At 39.3% G+C, this 19,157-nt stretch overlaps 1 protein-coding gene across 2 annotated transcripts; it reads left to right on the forward strand.

Annotated features, from left to right (window-relative positions):
• The first annotated feature begins 4,369 nt into the window (after positions 1 to 4,369).
• LOC127626570 (WD repeat domain phosphoinositide-interacting protein 1) lies at positions 4,370 to 15,628 on the forward strand. Of its 2 annotated transcripts, none has more exons than XM_052102455.1 (12): positions 4,370 to 4,694; positions 4,786 to 4,868; positions 6,695 to 6,864; positions 7,344 to 7,440; positions 9,554 to 9,651; positions 9,744 to 9,836; positions 9,962 to 10,032; positions 10,834 to 10,941; positions 11,190 to 11,348; positions 11,483 to 11,590; positions 12,089 to 12,207; positions 14,370 to 15,628. In XM_052102455.1, the coding sequence occupies exons 1-12, from the start codon at positions 4,561 to 4,563 to the stop codon at positions 14,372 to 14,374; spliced, it is 1,245 nt and encodes a 414-aa protein (XP_051958415.1). In that variant the 5' UTR covers positions 4,370 to 4,560; the 3' UTR covers positions 14,375 to 15,628. The 2 variants fall into 2 exon arrangements, with proteins under 2 accessions (XP_051958415.1, XP_051958416.1); XM_052102456.1 differs by lacking the exon at positions 4,370 to 4,694 and adding an exon at positions 4,975 to 4,992.
• Positions 15,629 to 19,157: the final 3,529 nt, after the last annotated feature.

Consider the following 19,157-nt stretch of genomic DNA (forward strand, 5'->3'; position numbering starts at 1 on the left):
TAAAAATCTTAATTGGTGTTCAGCAGAAAAAGAAAGTCATACACATCTGGGATGGCATGAGGGTGAGTAAATGATGAGAGAATTTTCATTTTTGGGTGAACTATCACTTTAATCAAATGTTTTTGGTTGTTATTCATTTGAGGCAACCAAAGAGGAACCTTTACAAAGCGCTGATCAGAATATGTTTAAGTGTTTCCATACAACATAAAAAAAGAATAAAAATGTACACTTCAAATTTCCATAACATATCTATCTATCTGTCTATTTATCTATCTATCTATCTATCTATCTATCTATCTATCTGTATTCTGTCTGTCTGTCCATCTGTCCGTCCGTCTATCTACTCTTAATTACCACTGACAGCTGCTTCTCTCCATTTTAACCAATAAAATAAACTTCTCAGTTAGGGTACATGTGGAGGTGGGGGCGCGGTTGAGCGTTCGCCTGAGGGAGACAGGAAGTGGCAAGGGTTTCCACCAAGAGGAATTGTGGCTAATGACTTGTTCTGTGTTTGCAGTGAAAGACGGGGGAGATAAAAGCATCCCAGTCCACAAAGAGAAGAGAGAGATACACACCAGAGTCTGTGTGTCTATTATTGAGAGTGTTTTGATATATGCTGAAAAGTAGACTTTTGTTTGGGTGTAAGCTGAAAAGCTTGAAAAGCTTTCTGTTTTATTGATAATAAAGACTGACTCACGTGGACTTTGGAAACCAGCTCCCACTTCCTTCTTCATCTGTTCCACAAGAAACCCTGCTACACTGGTGCCGAAACCCAGTAAGGAGGAAGGATACGCTGCTATGGAGTCATCCTTGTCAATGGAAGAGGTCTTCCGATCCCTCACTAGCATCCACCAGGCCCTCGTGGAGTTGCAGAAGGAGCAGCAACAATGCTTTGAGGTGCTCCTTCAGGCTCAACAGGTGGACCGACATGTCTTGTAGAGCTTGTTAGCCCAGGAGGGGGCATCTGCCTCAACCCTGGCAGCAACAAACCCCCACATGATGCTCACCAAAATGGGGGCCCAAGATGACCCGGAGGCCTACCTGGAGCTGTTTGAACACATGAACAGAGCCCTTCAATGGCCACGGGCACAATGGGATGTTCATCTCTTGCCACTGCTGAACGGGGAAGCCCAGCTCACGGCACAACAACTGCCGGTCGCTACCCCCTGGACTACACACCTTTGAAGAAAGCCATCCTGGGAAGGGTCGGCCACAGTCCAGAAGAGCACCGGCAGTGGTTTTGTTCCCTGACACTGAGCGAGGTCGGCCACCCGTTCACATTTGCGCAACAGCTCTGTGATGCCTGCTGGCGTTGGGTGCTGGCTAATGAGGATAGCGACACCAATGATATCTTCGGCTGGGCATTGCACTCACATATTCGTATTTTTCAATTATAAATGATCGGTTGTATCGAATGACGCAGGACGCACAGACAAAGGAAGATACAACACGGTTATTAGTACCTATGAGCCGTCGGGAAATGTTATTCCAGGCGGCTCATCATAATCCGATGGCAGGTCATTTGGGACAGGAAAAAAACACTAAACTGTCTAATGGCCCGATTCTATTGGCATTTGTGGGGATGTTTGCCAGTGGTGTGCGACATGCCACGTATGTCAACTGGGGAATCCGCCGGCCAAAAGCGCCATTGTACCCTCTTCCATTGATCGAGGTCCCCTTCGAAAGAATTAGCATGAACCTTGTCAGAACATTAGAACGGAGAGCATGCAGGCATCACTTTGTGTTAGTTCTGGTGGACTACGCAACACGATAAGTATGTAAAGTTGTGGAGGCACTCTTCAGAATTATCTCCCGATTGGGGATTCCAATAGAAATCCTCACTGATCAGGGCACTACTCTCATGTCACGCACACTTTGCGAACTGTATGAATTATTGGGGATTAAATCGTTTCGAACAAGCATGTATCACCAAAAAATGGACGGTTTGGTCGAACGATTTAATCATACATTTGAAAACATGATTAGTAATTTTGTGCAAGAAGATTCTCAGAATTAGGATAAGTGGCTCGAACCCCTGTTATTTGCCGGTAGGAGTTGTCCCACAAGCCTCCACCTGGTTTTCCTAGTTTGAATGTTCCTATAGGCGGAAGCCCCGTGGCATGCTAGACATCATGAAAGAAAATTGGGAGGATGGAACTTCAGACAGCAAAAATGTAATTCAATACATTCTTGACCTGAGAGCAAAAGTCCACACACTGGGGTGACTATCACAGGAGAATTTGCTACAGGCTCAGGAACGTCAGTATAACAGGCTGTGTAACAGGGGAGCTTGGCTACAGGAATTTACACCTGGAGATAAAATGGGGAAGTCAACTATGAGTTTAGGCAAACGGATAGGGGCGGGGCACATTAGATATACCATCTCAGTCTCCTAAAACCATGGAGTGAGGCGGTCCCTGTGACCCTGGCGATGGTGGTTCTAGAGAGGGAGGAGCTCGGACCGGAGGTGAATTTAAAAGCCGATGAAGTCACAAATCACGGAAGTTTCCAGGTTGCAAAAGGAACTCTCCAACGTGTTCTCACCTCTTCCCGGCAGCACTAATCTCATAGAACAGCACATTGAAACAACCCCAGGGGTAGTGGTGTGCAGTCATCCCTACCATTTACCCGAACACAAATAACAAGTGGTACGGGAAGAATTAAAGGCCATGCTCGATATGGGGGTAATAGAAGAACCTCACAGTGATTGGGCCAGTCCAGTCTTTCTAATGTCTAAGTGCAATGGCTCAGTCCGGTTCTGTGTGTGCCCGGGGGACCCAGATCACCTGTTGGTATCTGGCACTCCAGGCCGGATGGTTCCCTGGGCTGAGTCGGGCGGTGAGTGTATGTTGGAGGCGGTGCCGTGGTCGAGCATTCGCCTGAGGGAGAGTGGAAGCGGTAAGGGTTTCCACCTGGGGTGAATTGTAGCTAATTTGCAGTGAGAGATGGGGGAGAAAAAATGACCAAGTCCACAGAGAGAAGAGAGAGATTCGTATCACACAACACATTCTGGGAAGGTTAGTTTATGATTATAAATAAAAAAATAAAATTAAAAAATACATAAATCTAAATCTAAAAAGAATATTCCTTCATTAAAGAATTTAGGGGTGCTGAGGCATTGTAAGGGGGCGCATGATACTTTCCTTGTTCTCAAATCTTGTTCACTGTCTTTTAAATCTAAGGCATTGTCACAGGATTTTACTCGAGTGTCCCGATTTTTCGTCATGGTCAATACATTTTTTTTTTTTTAAAGCCCAAAATACAAATAGCCCAAAAATGTGAAAGAAAATGTTTATGTGTGGCTTAGGGCAGGGGCGGATCTACCGGGGTGGCATAGGGTGGCAAATGCCACCCTAAATGAATACCTTGCCACCCCTGCTGCCACCCCAGTTGGCAGCAAAGAATTAAAAGTTATGGCCAATTTGCCAATTTACGAGCACGAATCTCCAATGTCCAACTGCACTGAATGCAGCACGAGATGACACCAGAGCGGCAAGAGACTGATCAGTTTGGAATAAATGTGTGTTTTGAGTAAACAATTAAAGCGATGTCCAGTACCTCGTTTGAGTGCCGTGACCTATTTATTTCCACAGTGTATTTATGCTCACTTTAGTACAGCTCAATCCATAGATCTTCATGTGTAATTTTTCTTTGTATAGTTTCTTCTTGTACAAATGCTGCATGCGTTTGCTTCCCCTCTCACACATCTGCCTGTCATCACCTGTGTCATACCTTAATGCCTTTCCGGTAATAATGCCCTTACTTCAATCATACTTCTATCTCCTATTAAGTGAGATCACATTTTATGGTCACTTATTCCTAATATGAACTGTTTCACATGAAACCACAAATGCAAGACATTGATTGCATGAGATTAAGTTTGTCTGTATGAGTTTGTAAATGGCAGTCTGTGCCCTTTTTTAGTGTGTACATACTATTTGTCATCAAACTGTGATAAACGATTAAATTAAGTATATATAAGTCTGCCATATGTTGCCACCCCTCAAAAATTCCTGCCCCTCTCTCGCCACCCCATAAATATTTTTCTAGATCCGCCACTGGCTTAGGGTAAGTATGTTTGGTTGAAGGGTTTATAGTTAGTGATTGTAACAGCCTCCTGCTAAAAAAAAAGAAGAAGAAGAAAAAAAAAGCGTGTGTGTCTGTGTTTCAATGCGGTGTGTGTGCAATATGTTCTATTTTACTCACTGGCATAGCAGAGGCGACCAAAACAAGTCCTCGTGTTATTTTTAAGAGTGAAAACACCCAATCACCAACGGCTTCAAAACGTCACGCCCATTGGCCGTCCTCCAGTTACGCGTGTAAGCCAATCGAAAACAGTTCTCGATGCTTTTTTTCACCATGACAAACGCCTCACGTCAGCTGGGTTTTGTTTTTGCTGTAACTGATTGCTGTGCGTGTCAGCAACTGGACATCGAGCATTAATAATAAGTTGTGATAAAAAAAATAACCAAAATATTTATTTTGAAGCAAAATTGGCACAATATATAGACGCATATTCGCCCCTTGAGACTTTTATTTGAGGAGGTGGACAGTAATGGGATGATTGAACCGATCCAGGACGCCAGAACCGAAGAGGAGGCGCGAAGATCCGGTTCCCCCTCCGACAGAAAAAGATCTGATGGATCTCCGACATTTCAGAGACTACTCTGTTCTTCCTTCAACCAGGACATGACGTGAGCGCAAATGCTGTCTGTCTGTTTATGTATCAAAAGTATCTATCTACACTGTACAAATTAATCTATTTATGATCAAATCTGTTTTCAGGTCTTTGGCAGTTGGTTGTAAGGATGGCTACAGGCTTTTCTCTCTGTCCTCTGTTGACAAATTAGATTGTATTCATCAGGGGGGTACGTAAAAATGGCCTCTTTTAAATACAGATCAAATCTACCCAGTCATATATAATGCTAAACCAATTAGTTTTGTTGTTGTTGTTGTTTGTTTTTTTGCACACAGAAAGTAAACAGAACTAAGGCAAGTGTCAGGTCATCTCAGACACATCTGTGCATGTACAGCCACACAGAGCCTACAAATCAATTGTTCAAATCATGTATTCAATCTAAAATGTGTTTATGAGTGGGTAAAAAGTGTTTGTTTTTTGTCCCTGCTTTTAACCAACTGTTCACAAAGGTATTTTTAAGAGGATATTTTAAGTGGAAGTTAAACATTGTTCTAGCAGAGCAACCACATGTGTAGTTCATTATATTGACTGTGAACATATTTTGGACATTTATATCTATTTTTATAATATTAAACCTAACAAACTTCTTTTTTATGTAAGTGAGTTTGTGCTATCGTTCTTTAATAAAATTTTACATTTACATTTATGCATTTGGCAGATGCTTTTATCCAAAGTGACTTACAGAGTCCTTATTACAGGGACAATCCCCCAGAGCAACCTGGAGTTAAGTGCCTTGCTCAAGGACACAATGGTGGTGGGTGTGGGGCTTGAACCAGCATCCTTCTGATTACCAGATTACCAGTTATGTGCTTAGACCACTACAACACCACCACTCGCAAAATAAATCCAGTGTTTGATATTTTGCTAATAAAATAATGTTATACATTTTGGGCCTTATTTTAAAGGAACAGTTCACCCAAAAATGTAAATTCTCTCATCATTTACTCACCCTCATGCCATCCCAGATGTGTATGACTTTCTTTCTGCTGCTGAACACAAACAAAGATTTTCAGAAGAATGTCTCAGCTCTGTAGGTCCATATAATGCAAGTGAATGTTGATCAGACATTTTAAGCTCCAAAAATCACATAACAGAAACATAAAAGTAATCCATATGACTTCAGTGGTTCAATCTTTTACTTTTACATTTGAAAGCATATGTGGTGCCTGTTTAGTTTCACTTTCACATCTAAAAGTGAAAGTGGAGATTTATAGTAAGAAATGGACTTATGTTTTGATCTGTTTCTCACCAACACCTTTTATATTGCTTCTGAAGACATGGATTTTAGCACTGGAGTCATATGGATTACTTTTATGTTCCCTTTATGTGATTTTAGGAGCTACAAAGGTCTGATCACCATTAATTTATATTGTAAGCACCTACAGAACTGAGATTTTCTTCTAAAAATCCTTGTGTTTTGCAGAAGAAAAAGTCATACACATCTGGAATGGCATTAGGATGAGTAAATAATGAGAGAATAACATTTTTAGGTGAACTATCCCTTTAAGAGCACTATGCCTTAAGTGGGCTTTGGAAAGGTGTTATACAAAATAAATGTATTATTATTAGTATGATGTTGATGATTACGATGATGATTATTATTATTATCAATCATATTGGTCTACTGTTAAACAAATCATAGCTAGTATTAAAAGTGATCAATAGCTCTTTGATAGCACTTGCTGTTGGAATCCCAAAACTGCAAATGCAAGAATTGAGTTTAGAATTTGCACCAAAACCAGACGTGGTTCTCAAACGTCTTAGTGCAATGACCTATTTCTCTGGAAAATAGCAAATTGAAAAAAGCCTCACTTCATTACATACAATACACCCGCAGTTTGTGCGCATACACACAGAGCTACTACAAAAACTCCCAACCACGCCTACTTGCGTTCGCACTGTTGTTGAACTTAGCGCTGTTTCTGGCACGGTCATGAAAATGGAGCCCTTTTTTAGAGTCTTAAGTGTCCATAAACTTTTTCTTTGTACCATTAGTTGAAAGCCCTTATGTGTACATCGTGGAGCGGCTCTTCTCCAGCAGTCTGATGGTGGTTGTGAGCAGATCTACTCCATTCCGAATGAACATCTACCATTTTAAGAAGGGCACAGAGATCTGTAACTACAGCTACTCCAACAACATCCTCTCTGTCAAACTGAACCGAAAGGTAAACATTTAACTCAAAGTAAGAACATACTAAAGCTACTCATGGCTTACTTTCCTGATAGCACACGTACATCACCCAGATGTCTATTTGATGTGTGTGTTTACATCTGGAAGACTTATTTTTTACGTTGTTTGCTCATCTGCAATACATCTATAAGCGATATGTCAATAAGTATGTCTCGGATGTCAATAAGACATTCAGCAGATGTCTTTGAGATGTTTAAGATTTAGAATGTTTGTAAATATGTTCTTTTTAAATTTAAAGCAGATGTTAATTAGATTGTGATGCAGATCTAAAAAAGACATCTCAGAGAGCTACAGATGCTATCAGGGTTATGCAAACTGCAGTCTGGTTAATGCGAAATGTTCCAGTGATTCTAGTAGATCACTTTCATTTTTGAGATGTGATATTAGCTTACAGTGAGCATTTTCAGAACACAGCTGTACTGTATTACAATTGTTGTATTTTCTTTTATTCAGAGACTTGTAGTGTGTTTGGAGGAGGCCCTGTATATCCATGACATCAAAGACATGAAGCTTCTGAAATCTCTCCGCAACACTCCATCAAACCCCAAAGGTAAGACTTAATAATCCCCTTTGTGCCCACTACCCAGTCAAACAACACTCAGGAATATATTTATGAACTGTAATGGAGTTGTTTTCTCTCACTTTGGTTGCGTTGCCTCTTAAACACAGCATTTTCAGGATGTTGTGTCAAGTTAAACATTGTTTAAAACTAGAAAAACATGCCTCTAGACCTCTGCATTCTCCATTCAGCTGTGTTTGAATGCAAGAGCACGTCCTCATCTTGTTCTGTCTGTTATTGATGGTAAGTGTGGCTTGTTGACTGTAAAAGGCTTTTTGGTTGCCTGTACAGCTAAAGTGGCGCTTACTGCCCTCTGCTGAATTGGACTGCCTTAAGTTTTGTTTTCCGCATAATGTTTATAAACACTCAGCATTTTATTAGGAACACCTGCACACTTACTTAGTCCTGCAATTATCTAATCAACCAATCATGTGGCAGCTGTGCAATGCATATAATCAAGCAGATACGGGTCAGGAGCTTCATTTTATGTTCACATCAACCATCAGAATGGAGAAACAAATGTGATCTCATGATTTTGACCATAACATGATTGTTGGTGCCAGACAGGCTGGTTTGAGTAATTTCTGTATCTGTTGATCTCCTGGGATTTTCATGCACAGCAGTCCCTAGAGTTTACTCAGAATGGTGCAAAAAACAAAACACATCCAGTGAGCGGTGGTTCTACAGATGGAAAAGCTTTGTTTACTAGAGAGGTCAACATAGAATGGCCAGACTGGTTGGAGTTGACAGAAAGTAGGGCGGGGCGATATGGCCAAAATTGTTATCACGATAATCTTGTTATATTGTTCGATATCGATATTTATTACGATATACGTTTACACATAGCACTTTCTTTTTTTTTTATTTCAAAGTTGATGGGAGAAAAGAAGAAAAAAATTATAAACAGACAAAATAGTCTCTACAAAACTGCACAGGGGGTCCAGAGATGGCCAAAGCAGTGGGGTCTGTGGGATCTTTTACCAAAATATTAAAATAGTTTATAGTTTATCAATTGAAAATGAATGTTAAAAGATCATCTGTTTGTTCTGAAGCATAGTGACAGCAGTCCAGTATTTGTTGGAATATTTTTACATTAAAATGAAATATTTTTTAGATTCAGATACCCAAGTATGGGGCATAGAAGCCCTTGTGACTGTGGAATGATGCTTAATGTGGGTTTGTAGTCTTGCCTTATTCATTGCAGACATCTAATTAATTTTCACAAAATTAGAAAAGAAATCAATTTGTTTGTTATTAAAGGCTCATAACATGCTGATTAATAAAGGGAAAAGGGAAAAACGTTATGGTCTAAAAGGTGCTTTGAAACTGCGCTTCATGTCTACACAAATGCATGTTTGGTGCCAGAGAACAATATTCAAGATTACAGCGCAGAAAGATCAGAGCTGTTGTCCACATCACTGTTGTTCTGTCGCGCACATCGCTAGAGACGATGAGAGGGCGCAACCATTGTCATGAAGTCTTGCGGTGTGGATGGAATCAATCCGGTGTCCGACGTAACCTAATCTTTAGCAAGGCAGCTAGCATTAGCAAGTTCATCCAGTCTGACCCTACGCTACCACTGGCGCGTTGTGAGCAAAGCTGAGAGCGTTTTCAATTCATTCCTATGAAAGCCGAGCATCATGCTCGCAAGGTGGATCGTAGGATTGGCAGCAGTGTGGAGCAAGCTCTCTCCTAGCGCTGTGAGCGCCTTTGAGTGGATTCCGTCCGCCCCAGTGGAAACGCAGCCTGAGAAAACCGAACTGCTTGTGTTTTAGCAACACACAGTAAATATCAAAAATTCCTCAAAAGCTTATCGTAGATTTTCTTTATCGTGATAAATATCGATATCGTTTTATCGCCCAGCCCTAACCGAAAGGCTACGGTAAGTCCGATAACCGCTCTGTAGTATTGTAGTGAGCAGAATAGCATCTCAGAATGAACAACATGTCAAATCTTGAGGCGGATGGGCTACATCAGCAAAAGACCATGTCGGGCACTTTATTAGGACCACAGTGTTGCTAATAAAGTGCTCAGTTAGTGTAATTAATCGCACTAAATTAATGATCGACAGCCCAAATCAATAGTCAATAGTTTCTTTTGACAGGTCTCTGTGCACTCTCTGTCAATCATTCCAACTCATATCTGGTTTACCCTGGAAGTTCCACTGCTGGAGAAATTACTCTTTATGATGCCATGAATCTGGTAAGAACATTTAGCACCCCACTGCATCTCTTTAAGGTTGCTTAAAAGGAACGTTTATTGCCAGTTACACCTGTCCACTGTTATTCTTTTAGAGTATGGTGACTGTGATCTCTGCCCATGCCAGCCCTGTGGCAGCCATCTCATTTAATGCTTCAGGAACCCATCTGGCCAGTGCTTCAGAAAAAGTGAGTCAAAAAAGGTTATGTTCTTGAATATCTACTCTATGAGTGGCAGACATTGGTGGAGCTACTTTTTTATCCTCACCATGGCAGGTTGCCTTATCAGTTGTTTTAATTTTGTAACAAACCAGGGCACTGTTATAAGAGTTTTCAGCATACCTGATGGAGTCAAACTGTTTGAATTCCGCAGAGGGATGAAAAGGTAAGTGTATTGACATATAGGCAGATGATTAAGCACTGCAATTTTACTGTATATACAATGCATTCAAATAACATAATTAATACTTAAGAGATTAGAGTGTCCTTTAAAGGAATAGGTTACCCAAAAATGAAAATTATCTAATTTGCTTACCCTCATGCCATCCCAGATGTGTATATGACTTTGTTTATGACAAAAACAAAGATTTTTTGAAAAGTATCTCTGCTCTATAGGTCCATACAATGCACATGAATGGTGGCCAAAACTTTGAAGGTCCAAAAAGCATTAAAAGGCAGCATAAAAGTAATCCATAAATCTCCAGTGGTTTAATCTATGTCTTCAGAAGCACTATGATAGGTGTGTGTGAGAACCAGATCAATATTTAAGTAATTTTTTTACTATAAATCTCCACTTTCACATTCTTCTTTTGTTTTTGGAGATTCACATTCTTCATGCATATCATTACCTACTGGGCAGGAAGGAGAATTGTTTTGTAAAAAGGATTTAAATATTGATTTGTTTGTCACCCACATCTATCATATCACTTCTGATGACATGGATTTATCAAGTGGAATCATATGGAATTACTTTTATGCTGCCTTTATGTGCTTTTTCTTCAAAGTTCTGGTCACCATTCACTTGCATTGTATATATAGACTTGTAGAACTGAGATATAATTCTAAAAATCGTTTTTTGTTCTGCAGAAGAAAGAAAGTCATACACATCTGTGATGGCATGAGGGTTTGTAACTGATGAGAACATTTACATTTTTGTGTGAACTATCCCATTCATTTTTGTGTCAAGGTATGTTAGCATCAGTTCCTTGTCATTCAGTGCCGATGAACAGTTTCTGTGCGCCTCCAGTAACACAGAGACTGTTCATATCTTCAAACTGGAGCATCACAATCCCAGGTATGCACTGCCACTCTCAACCAGAAAACATACTGTACAGTACAAATAAATAGTTTGATTATATCAGTGCATTAAGTATGTTTTTATATCTGCATGATTACATTTAGAGGAATCTAAATTATTTTTAATTTTTTTTCAAAAGCTACATTAACCTGCTGAAAAGACCAGCTTAGTTCCACACATAGTGTAGAAAATTTGAAAACAGAAACTGACAACATGTCCTTTATTGATGATGTTATCTGTACTAGTAAGGAGTCTTCCTCCTGGACTGCATATATGGGGAAGGTGTTCTCTGCTGCCAGTACATACCTTCCCTCACAGGTGTCAGACATGATGCATCAGGACAGAGCATTTGCTATCGTTCGACTAAGTGTTTCAGGCCAAAAGAATGTATCAGGTCTCGCCATGTGAGTGGAAAAATGTTTTACTGTACATATTGAATATATGGAGATGAGAACAACGTAGAGGCTGTAAGTATGAGGAAGTACTGCACCTACAGTAAATATAGTTATTTGTGTATATTCTGCACCATCGTTTGCAGGATCCAGAAGGTTCTGCGTCTATTGGTGACCTCCTTAGATGGTCATCTCTACATCTACAATGTAGATCCCCAGGAAGGAGGTGACTGTAGATTAGTAAAGAAGCACAGGTGAGCCAGCTCTTATATGCGGAGATTACACCTTGATTTATTTAAAAATCTTAATATTATAGGCATTGATTTACAGTTTTTTTTAGCTGGGTAGGTACACACTGACTGAAACAACCAAAGCATCAATTGCCAAAGATAATGTGTCAGAAACATGTAACATTTCTGCAAAACTGTTAACTCAAAATGTGCTGTTCTGATGCACACTTTTACAATCACTATATACACTATGCACATTGTGAACACACTTGCAACAAATCTAAAATCATGAGAGACTCAAAACTCAATGAGCTGTTGAGCAAAAATATGTCTCATCCATGCAAACAAATAACCAACATTTTCTACTCAGTTTATTGTTTCAAATATAAAAGGCACAATTGCTAATTGAAATCCTAAAAATGTGAACTGTCCATCAGCTCATACTTTGCAAGGCTATAATTAGAAATTTGAATAGTTGATAATAAAATCTCAACATAACTTTGCATTTCACCCATCCTATAGACTGTTTGAGAGTAATGATGAAGATCCAGTGGAGACCGAGCTCCAGGATGAAAGTCTCTCCTATGCAACGACTGTCAAAACCACAAATCAAAACTCTCCATCCTCCAGTTCACTCACAGGTACATCAAACCTCTCATACACACCTGCTTGATGGGAATATTAAACTGTGTGTTACTCCTTCATTTTCTGGGTCACTGGTAATGTTTCAATCACAAGACATGACATTTTAAAAAGTATACAACCAGTGCTGGGTAGATTACTTCTGAAATGTAATCAGGTTTTGATTACAAATTACACAACTTAAATTGTCATTTGTTACGTAATATTTTAGATCACACTTTTTAGGTAATCTAATATGATTACTACAAAAATCGAATATTTTATTTTTTAATTTTTAAATGTATTAGGTACCTATTATCACGCGTTTTCATTAAACGATAGTAAACATAAAATCAAATGGAAAATTGCTATTTGTCTGTTGCTGAGACAAAAAAGGTGCTTAGAGAGAGTTAGAGTTAAAGAGAGTTAACTTAAAAAAGAATATTGTCTCATCATATATTCACCATCATACCATCCCAGAAGTGTATTACTTTCTTTATTCTGATGAACACAAATTAAGAATATATTTAGAATAATATCTCAGCTCTGTAGGTCCATAAAATGCAAGTGAATAGTGGCCAGAAATCTGAAGGTCCAAACTGCACATAAAAGCAGCATAAAAGTAATCATCATCTTCAAAAGTGATATGATATGTGTGTGTGAGTGTTTATTTACTATAAATCTCCCACTTTCACATCTGAAAGTCACATGTGGTACCTGTTTAGTTTCACTTTCACATCTGAAATTTAGAGTAAAAAGGGACTTGCATTTTAAACTGTGATTTTTGGAAGTCTGATCGCCATTCACTTGCATTGTATGGACCTACAGTGCTGGGATAGTCAAGGATGAGAACAAATATCTAAGTGTGGAGGCAAAGATAACAGAATGTATTAACAATAATATAACACCGCTGAGCTGGCGAAGCATGAGGGAACCTGGCACAGACTGCGGCGTGGAGATGGAGGGTGTGTTTGTAAACTTGTGTGTGAAGTGGTAGTGTGAAGCGCAGATCCACGAGGAATCCTCTGGAGGAAAGTGTGTTTGTTGGCATGAGTGCATCGTGGTAGTGTAGAGGTATAACTGATGAGGAATCCTCAGGTGAAGAGTCGAGGCGAGCGAAGAAACCAACAGGAAGGTAACCACAATCTGGCACTGCGACAAATACTGGCAACCAATAGAGAAAACACGTTTCAGGACTGACAAGGGCAGAGAGAGAGCGGTGAGTAACTACACACACAACAACAATCTAGCAATGAGCACGAAACAGAGTGGGGTTAATATAGGCAGGAAACAAACAAGGAGCAGGTGACGACAGCCAGCTGAAAGTTGGCATGATCAGCATTCCCATGGAAACGTGTGGCAGCGGCACCTGAAACAAATGACGGAGAGAACGTAAACACAATAGAACAAAGTGGCGGACTCACAAGAGACCGTGACATGAGATATTCTTCTAAAAATCTTTGTTTGTGTTTTGCTGAAGAAAGAAAGTCATACACATCTGGAATGGCATGAGAGTGAGTAAATGATGAGAGAATTTGTATTTTTGGAAGAACTATTCCTTTAAACTGTCGTAAATGTTTCTCACGATAGAAAACAAAAAAGCATGTTTGTATTTTTTTTTAAATAATTTTTGTTATTTATGAAATTCAAAATAGTGATTGGACTTTTTATTATCCAGCTTTGAAATCAATAATGAGAGAATGTCTCTAGATGTGATGGAGAGATGTACAATCTGTACCTCCTCATAATTATTCATAAGAAGGTGTGGCCTTAACCTAAGACAGACACTTTTTTGCCATCCTGAAGCATGGGCCGAAATGCATTTGGATTGTATATCAGTCGCATATGACGACACCTCTGAAATATTTATTTGCAACTTATGTTTATTTACAGAAGAGTGTCATAAATAATCGACAGGTGGACGATTGCTTGTTTGAAATGCATTGATTTCGATGCAGGGTGCAAAAACTATTTATTTGTGCATTCATTTAAAAATGAAATTTAAAACAGGCCGCTCTTTTCAAATTTAAGAGCATACATTTGTGTCAGTTGAAGTTTAAGAGGACTACCATATTAGTCAGCACAATATAAACAATAAATTACTGAGTGCACCTTTTAAGAGATCTTATTGAATATTTTTTCTGTAAATGACTATGCTGATGATCCAAAACTATTCTTTCAGGTTAGTCTGAGGATGGAGGTGCAAAGAAAGGGGAGCTTATTCCAGAATATGAGTTTGCGGATGGACCTGTTTGTATCGATGATGAACAGGAGTTTCCTCCAGTTAGCTTTCAGAACACCTGAAGATCTACTAGATATGTCTTCATATTTCTTCAGAACGCCTTAGTGGAAAATAAATTTTGGATACAAGATTTGGAAAAGGGGACAAAAGCTGTTTGTATACACTCTGGGTAACTTGTGTCACAATAATGTGGGAATCTGCAACAAGGTTTTACTATATTTCCTGGAAAACTCCATTTAAAACAATCCAAACACAAACTACAAAATTCTTGCATTTGAAAAGAGCAAAAGCTTGTCTGATATTTAGCAGATGGACACATCTGACAAGGTAGTATTAGTCAGTAACAGTTTTAAGGTGGGGATTAGCGAAGTGTCAGTTCAGGGATTCAGAGTTACAAGCTCTTGCTAAACTTACACAAATTCATCCAAATGTATGGAGCATGTTAAAACTAGAGCAATTTATAAATGTGTGTGTATAATGCATTTCCCAAGTAGAAACTGTAGAAACAACTGCAAAATCATATTTGTCTTTCAAAACCCTTAAGCTGGCTGACATTTATGTTGAAGCACAATTCTTTTTACCTTGTCTATACATAGAAACATGGATGTAGAACTGAAATACTCTCACTGATGGGAGTGAAACTGAATTTTTATGAGTGTAGGAGGAGGCTTAAAGTCTGACAGTAGTCAGATTTTGAAATCATAGCAACATTTGCATAAATTGCAGTTAACCTACAATTACAAGTAGTAAAAGTGTACAATTAAATTTTACATATTTGTCCATCTCGAGATGTTACAGTTTTGACCATAATAAAAACATGAATTGTTGTAAATCACCACAACAGGGGGAAAGGGTTTACTGAAAAGACAACACATTTCAGGGTGATATGTAATTTATTTTCAGGAAGAATTAGGGAATAGGGACACCACAGTTTTTCCCTTCCCTTTACACACTCTAGTCTGTCAATATCACACTGCTGATTGAGGTGAGGAACTTATAAATTCTGACCCTTTTAAAATGAAGTGGCCAAAATGAAATGGTGTGTTGACATAAAATGAGTATAGGATGTAACATCACTAAATAAAGCACATGAACATACAGTATACATCTCATTAAACACAAGATTACACCATAGTAAACACATGAAAAATTACTATGGCTTGCTAAATATTTAGTAAATATGGATTCTATAAAACAAACTGGAATTATGGTATTTGTTATGAATATTTGTTAAAATAAAAATAGAAGTTACACTATATAATGGGGAGAGAACCCATAATGACAAAGACTGTTTTATGACATCACAGAGGCACAGTTAAACACCATAGATCCACCATTATGACATCATACATACTGTATTATGATTATGGCACAATTATGAAATTATAGATCCACCTTTATGACATCATAAAGGCACCATTATGAAGACCACACGTCATAAAGACTGCATTATGGCAAAATAATGACATAAATGTTGGATGATATAAAATGGTCTTTATGATAATATATGTCATAATGGTGAACAAGGGTGGACTTGGAAGAGAAAACGGCCCGGGATTTTACATAGAAACTGGCCCCCAAAAAAGGTGGGGGTGGGACTGTGTCGCTGCCCCCTTCAGCATATCGCGGTGTTATTTTGTGGCGCATTCTGCATAAAGCGGAAACCAGCCGAATGGGCCGCGATGAGTAAAAATGAGCTCCCGCGTTATGCAGAACGGACCACAAAACTGCACCACGATATGCAGAAAAGGACAGCGAACAACCAACCGCTTAACAACTTTTGGATCAACCCCTGCATTATTAAATTTATATATTATTAAATCCATAGGCCTATATATTGCCCAATAGATATCATTATTAACGGATATAGTTTAAAGAAGCCATCTTCCATATGTATGAGTTTTACTATGTATCATTTTCCCTATGAATGAGTGTTTAAGAATCGCCACCCCGGCATAGTTACTACTACCACAAGAAAGCCAAATGTAATTTCCCCACAGATTTTTCCAAAGATTAAGGTTGTATGACATTGTATGTTTCTTGCATAAAATAAAAGTCTGCATTACATTGTTTTGCAATAAAAACAAAACAGCTATGCGTTTCAATAGAGCTCTAATACCCCTAACATAAGCTTTTTTTAGCTCATGAGGGATTTACACCCAAAACAATCATTATACCAAACTTTGGTCATTAATATTCAAAAGTGCAATGAACAAGAAATATTTTCAGAGCAGTTGAGAACAAATTAACTGTGCATAAAGCAACACTATGAATGGTGCCGCTAGGATCTATGATGCTACAAATGTGCCTCCATGTGAAATCATGCAATCTTTATAATGTCATTATGGTGTCTCTATGATGTCATAATTTTGTCTTAATGGTGTCATAATAAGCCATAGATGAAGTTACTATTTACAAACAAATGCTCCACCCCGCCCCTTCCGGGTTCATTTGGTTGCCCAGCAAAGAGCTGCTGTCTAAGGGCACTTTGCTCAAATTGTTCTGAAACTGCCCAAAAAGTGATGTTTGTGGGGTTGAAACACCCCATTTCCCACAGATTATTTGAGATAAGAGCTTCATTAAATTTGCACCAGATCGTTGAATGAGGAAAAACTCAAGATTTTACATAAATGATGATATTTCACGTGTAACCGTCATTCTTATCATGTCTGCTCTATTAGACACAATTGACCTGCAGCAGCTGTTGGTGGATATTAACTTTTTTTAACAAAGAAATCATGCTGTTTTTAATTTTCAAACTGCTGTCGCTTTGATCTTATATGATCAAGACCACCATATAAGATATAACAGGAGGAACAGGAATCATATCCACCACTGCTGCGAAAAATGGACTTCTGTTTGTGAAAGGATAAGTGAATAAAAATAATGTCATACTGCCACCACCCAGTCCTCCATACTTTCTGCCCTGAGGTTGCCTCCTAGACCGCCAGACCCAACCTCTGTCCTGAGGCCTCCTCCCAGGCCTCTGGACCACGTTCCTTTCCTTAAACCCCCTCACTGACTCCATTTCTGTTGTGTTTTCTGTCCTTTGTTGGTGCTCTTTTTGTTTGTCTTGGTTTTTTTTTATGTTCCCATCTGGAGGCATCCTTCTGTCTTGTGTTTTGTGTCCTGTCTATGTGTTAAGCTCACGAGTCCGGGTGTGAGTTCCTGCTGTGCACTCTTCAGTGATGTAGCGCAGGAACAAACAAGGGACAGGTGCTGCTTGCTAGCTGAGAGTTGGCCTGATCAGCGTCCCCATGGAAACAATCAGGGTTCCCATGGAAATGCTAATTCCTGACGAGGGATAAAACGTCAATACAATTGGAACAAAACAAACAGAACATGGAACATGAGTGTCCGGATCCCGACAAAGACCAAAACCAAACCATACAGGAAGTCAGGATCCAGACACCATGCTACGGACATGAAACAAGACAGACGAAGAGCACACAGCAGTAACTCACAACCAGACTGGTGCGCTAAAAACAAGAACGTACACGAAACACAAGAAGTAGGATGATGATGTCACGGTCCTGTCAGATTAAAAACCCAACCTGACCCGTAGCATGGTGTCTGGCTGGCACATGGAATCCTGTATGGTTCAGTTTTGGTCTTTGTCGGGATCCGGACACTCATGTTCCATGTTCTGTTTGTTTTGTACCAGTTGTATTGACGTTTTCTCCCTCGTGTGTCTCATGTGCCACTGGCACATGGAATCAGCATTTCCATGGGGACACTGATCATGCCAACTCTCAGCTAGCAAGCAGCACCTGTCCCTTGTTTGTTCATGCCTATTTGAGTCATGTGTCATGTACTTTGCTGGATTGTTGAATGTAGTTGAATATGTTTAGTGTTGAAGTGTGTTTGGTGTGAAGTAACTTACCTCACTCTCTCTGCCAAGTTGGTCCTGTCTCGTGTTTGGTTGCTCATCTCTGCCTGTGTGTCGGGAGTGTGGTTGACTTCCAGTTTGCTGTACTCTTATTCTTTGCCCTCATAAATCTTCAACGGAGGATTCCTCGTCTCTGCCCGCATGTCAGGAGAGTGGTTGCCTTCCAGTTTGCTGTTCGAAAGGAGCTTCTCTGCTCCTCGCTGTCACGGCGTGTGCGATCGCCTGCAGGATCACTCTTTACTGAGGATTCCTCATAACTCTGCTGAAATTATTATTTGAACTGTAAATACATCTTTTGAACTGTTCCTCTGCTCTTGGTTCTCTGTCTCAATCTTGCTCTCTGACACATACAGCGCAAATTATGTCTTTGCATTTATTTTGAATGCAGTAATCTGTTATTAAGTTTTGATATGGAATGTGATCATATTGAAGTAAAATAGTATTTATTGTATGTGGGTTAATAATTTAAGCAGTTAAGACACATATTATATGTCCAATGGTAGTTTTAATTTCTAAGTACCCATCTCTTAGGCTTTAGAAGTGTGTTAAACGTGTGAGTATTCATCAGTCTGTTACATGTCTGACATAATCATACAGGCTCATTAAACAAAGTTTAAACCGATATTTCAGAAAAGAACCCACATAATTTATTCACTGTAAACCATAGATATTCCTTTATAATAACATTTATTAACATTAAAAGACATTATTACATTCTATAGTGCTTAAAAGATAATTAAAATTGCAGCGCTGCCTGTTTCCACCATTGAAATCTGCTGGTGGAAAGAACCCAGAAGCGTGGTTTCCTGCGGTGTGACATAACTTCATCTATATGGTTT

The sequence above is a fragment of the Xyrauchen texanus genome, chromosome 33 (assembly GCF_025860055.1).
Source record: "Xyrauchen texanus isolate HMW12.3.18 chromosome 33, RBS_HiC_50CHRs, whole genome shotgun sequence".
In the NCBI taxonomy this organism is placed as follows: domain Eukaryota; kingdom Metazoa; phylum Chordata; class Actinopteri; order Cypriniformes; family Catostomidae; genus Xyrauchen; species Xyrauchen texanus.

What these genes read in the sequence shown, in the direction of transcription:
- LOC127626570 (XM_052102455.1), top strand. Translation starts at nt 4,561, where the DNA reads ATGATTGAACCGATCCAGGACGCCAGAACCGAAGAGGAGGCGCGAAGA. An exon ending in AGATTGTATTCATCAGGGGG is followed by an intron (nt 4,869 to 6,694) that starts GTACGTAAAAAT and finishes TTGTACCATTAG; the next exon opens with TTGAAAGCCCTTATGTGTAC. An exon ending in CACTCCATCAAACCCCAAAG is followed by an intron (nt 7,441 to 9,553) that starts GTAAGACTTAAT and finishes TTCTTTTGACAG; the next exon opens with GTCTCTGTGCACTCTCTGTC.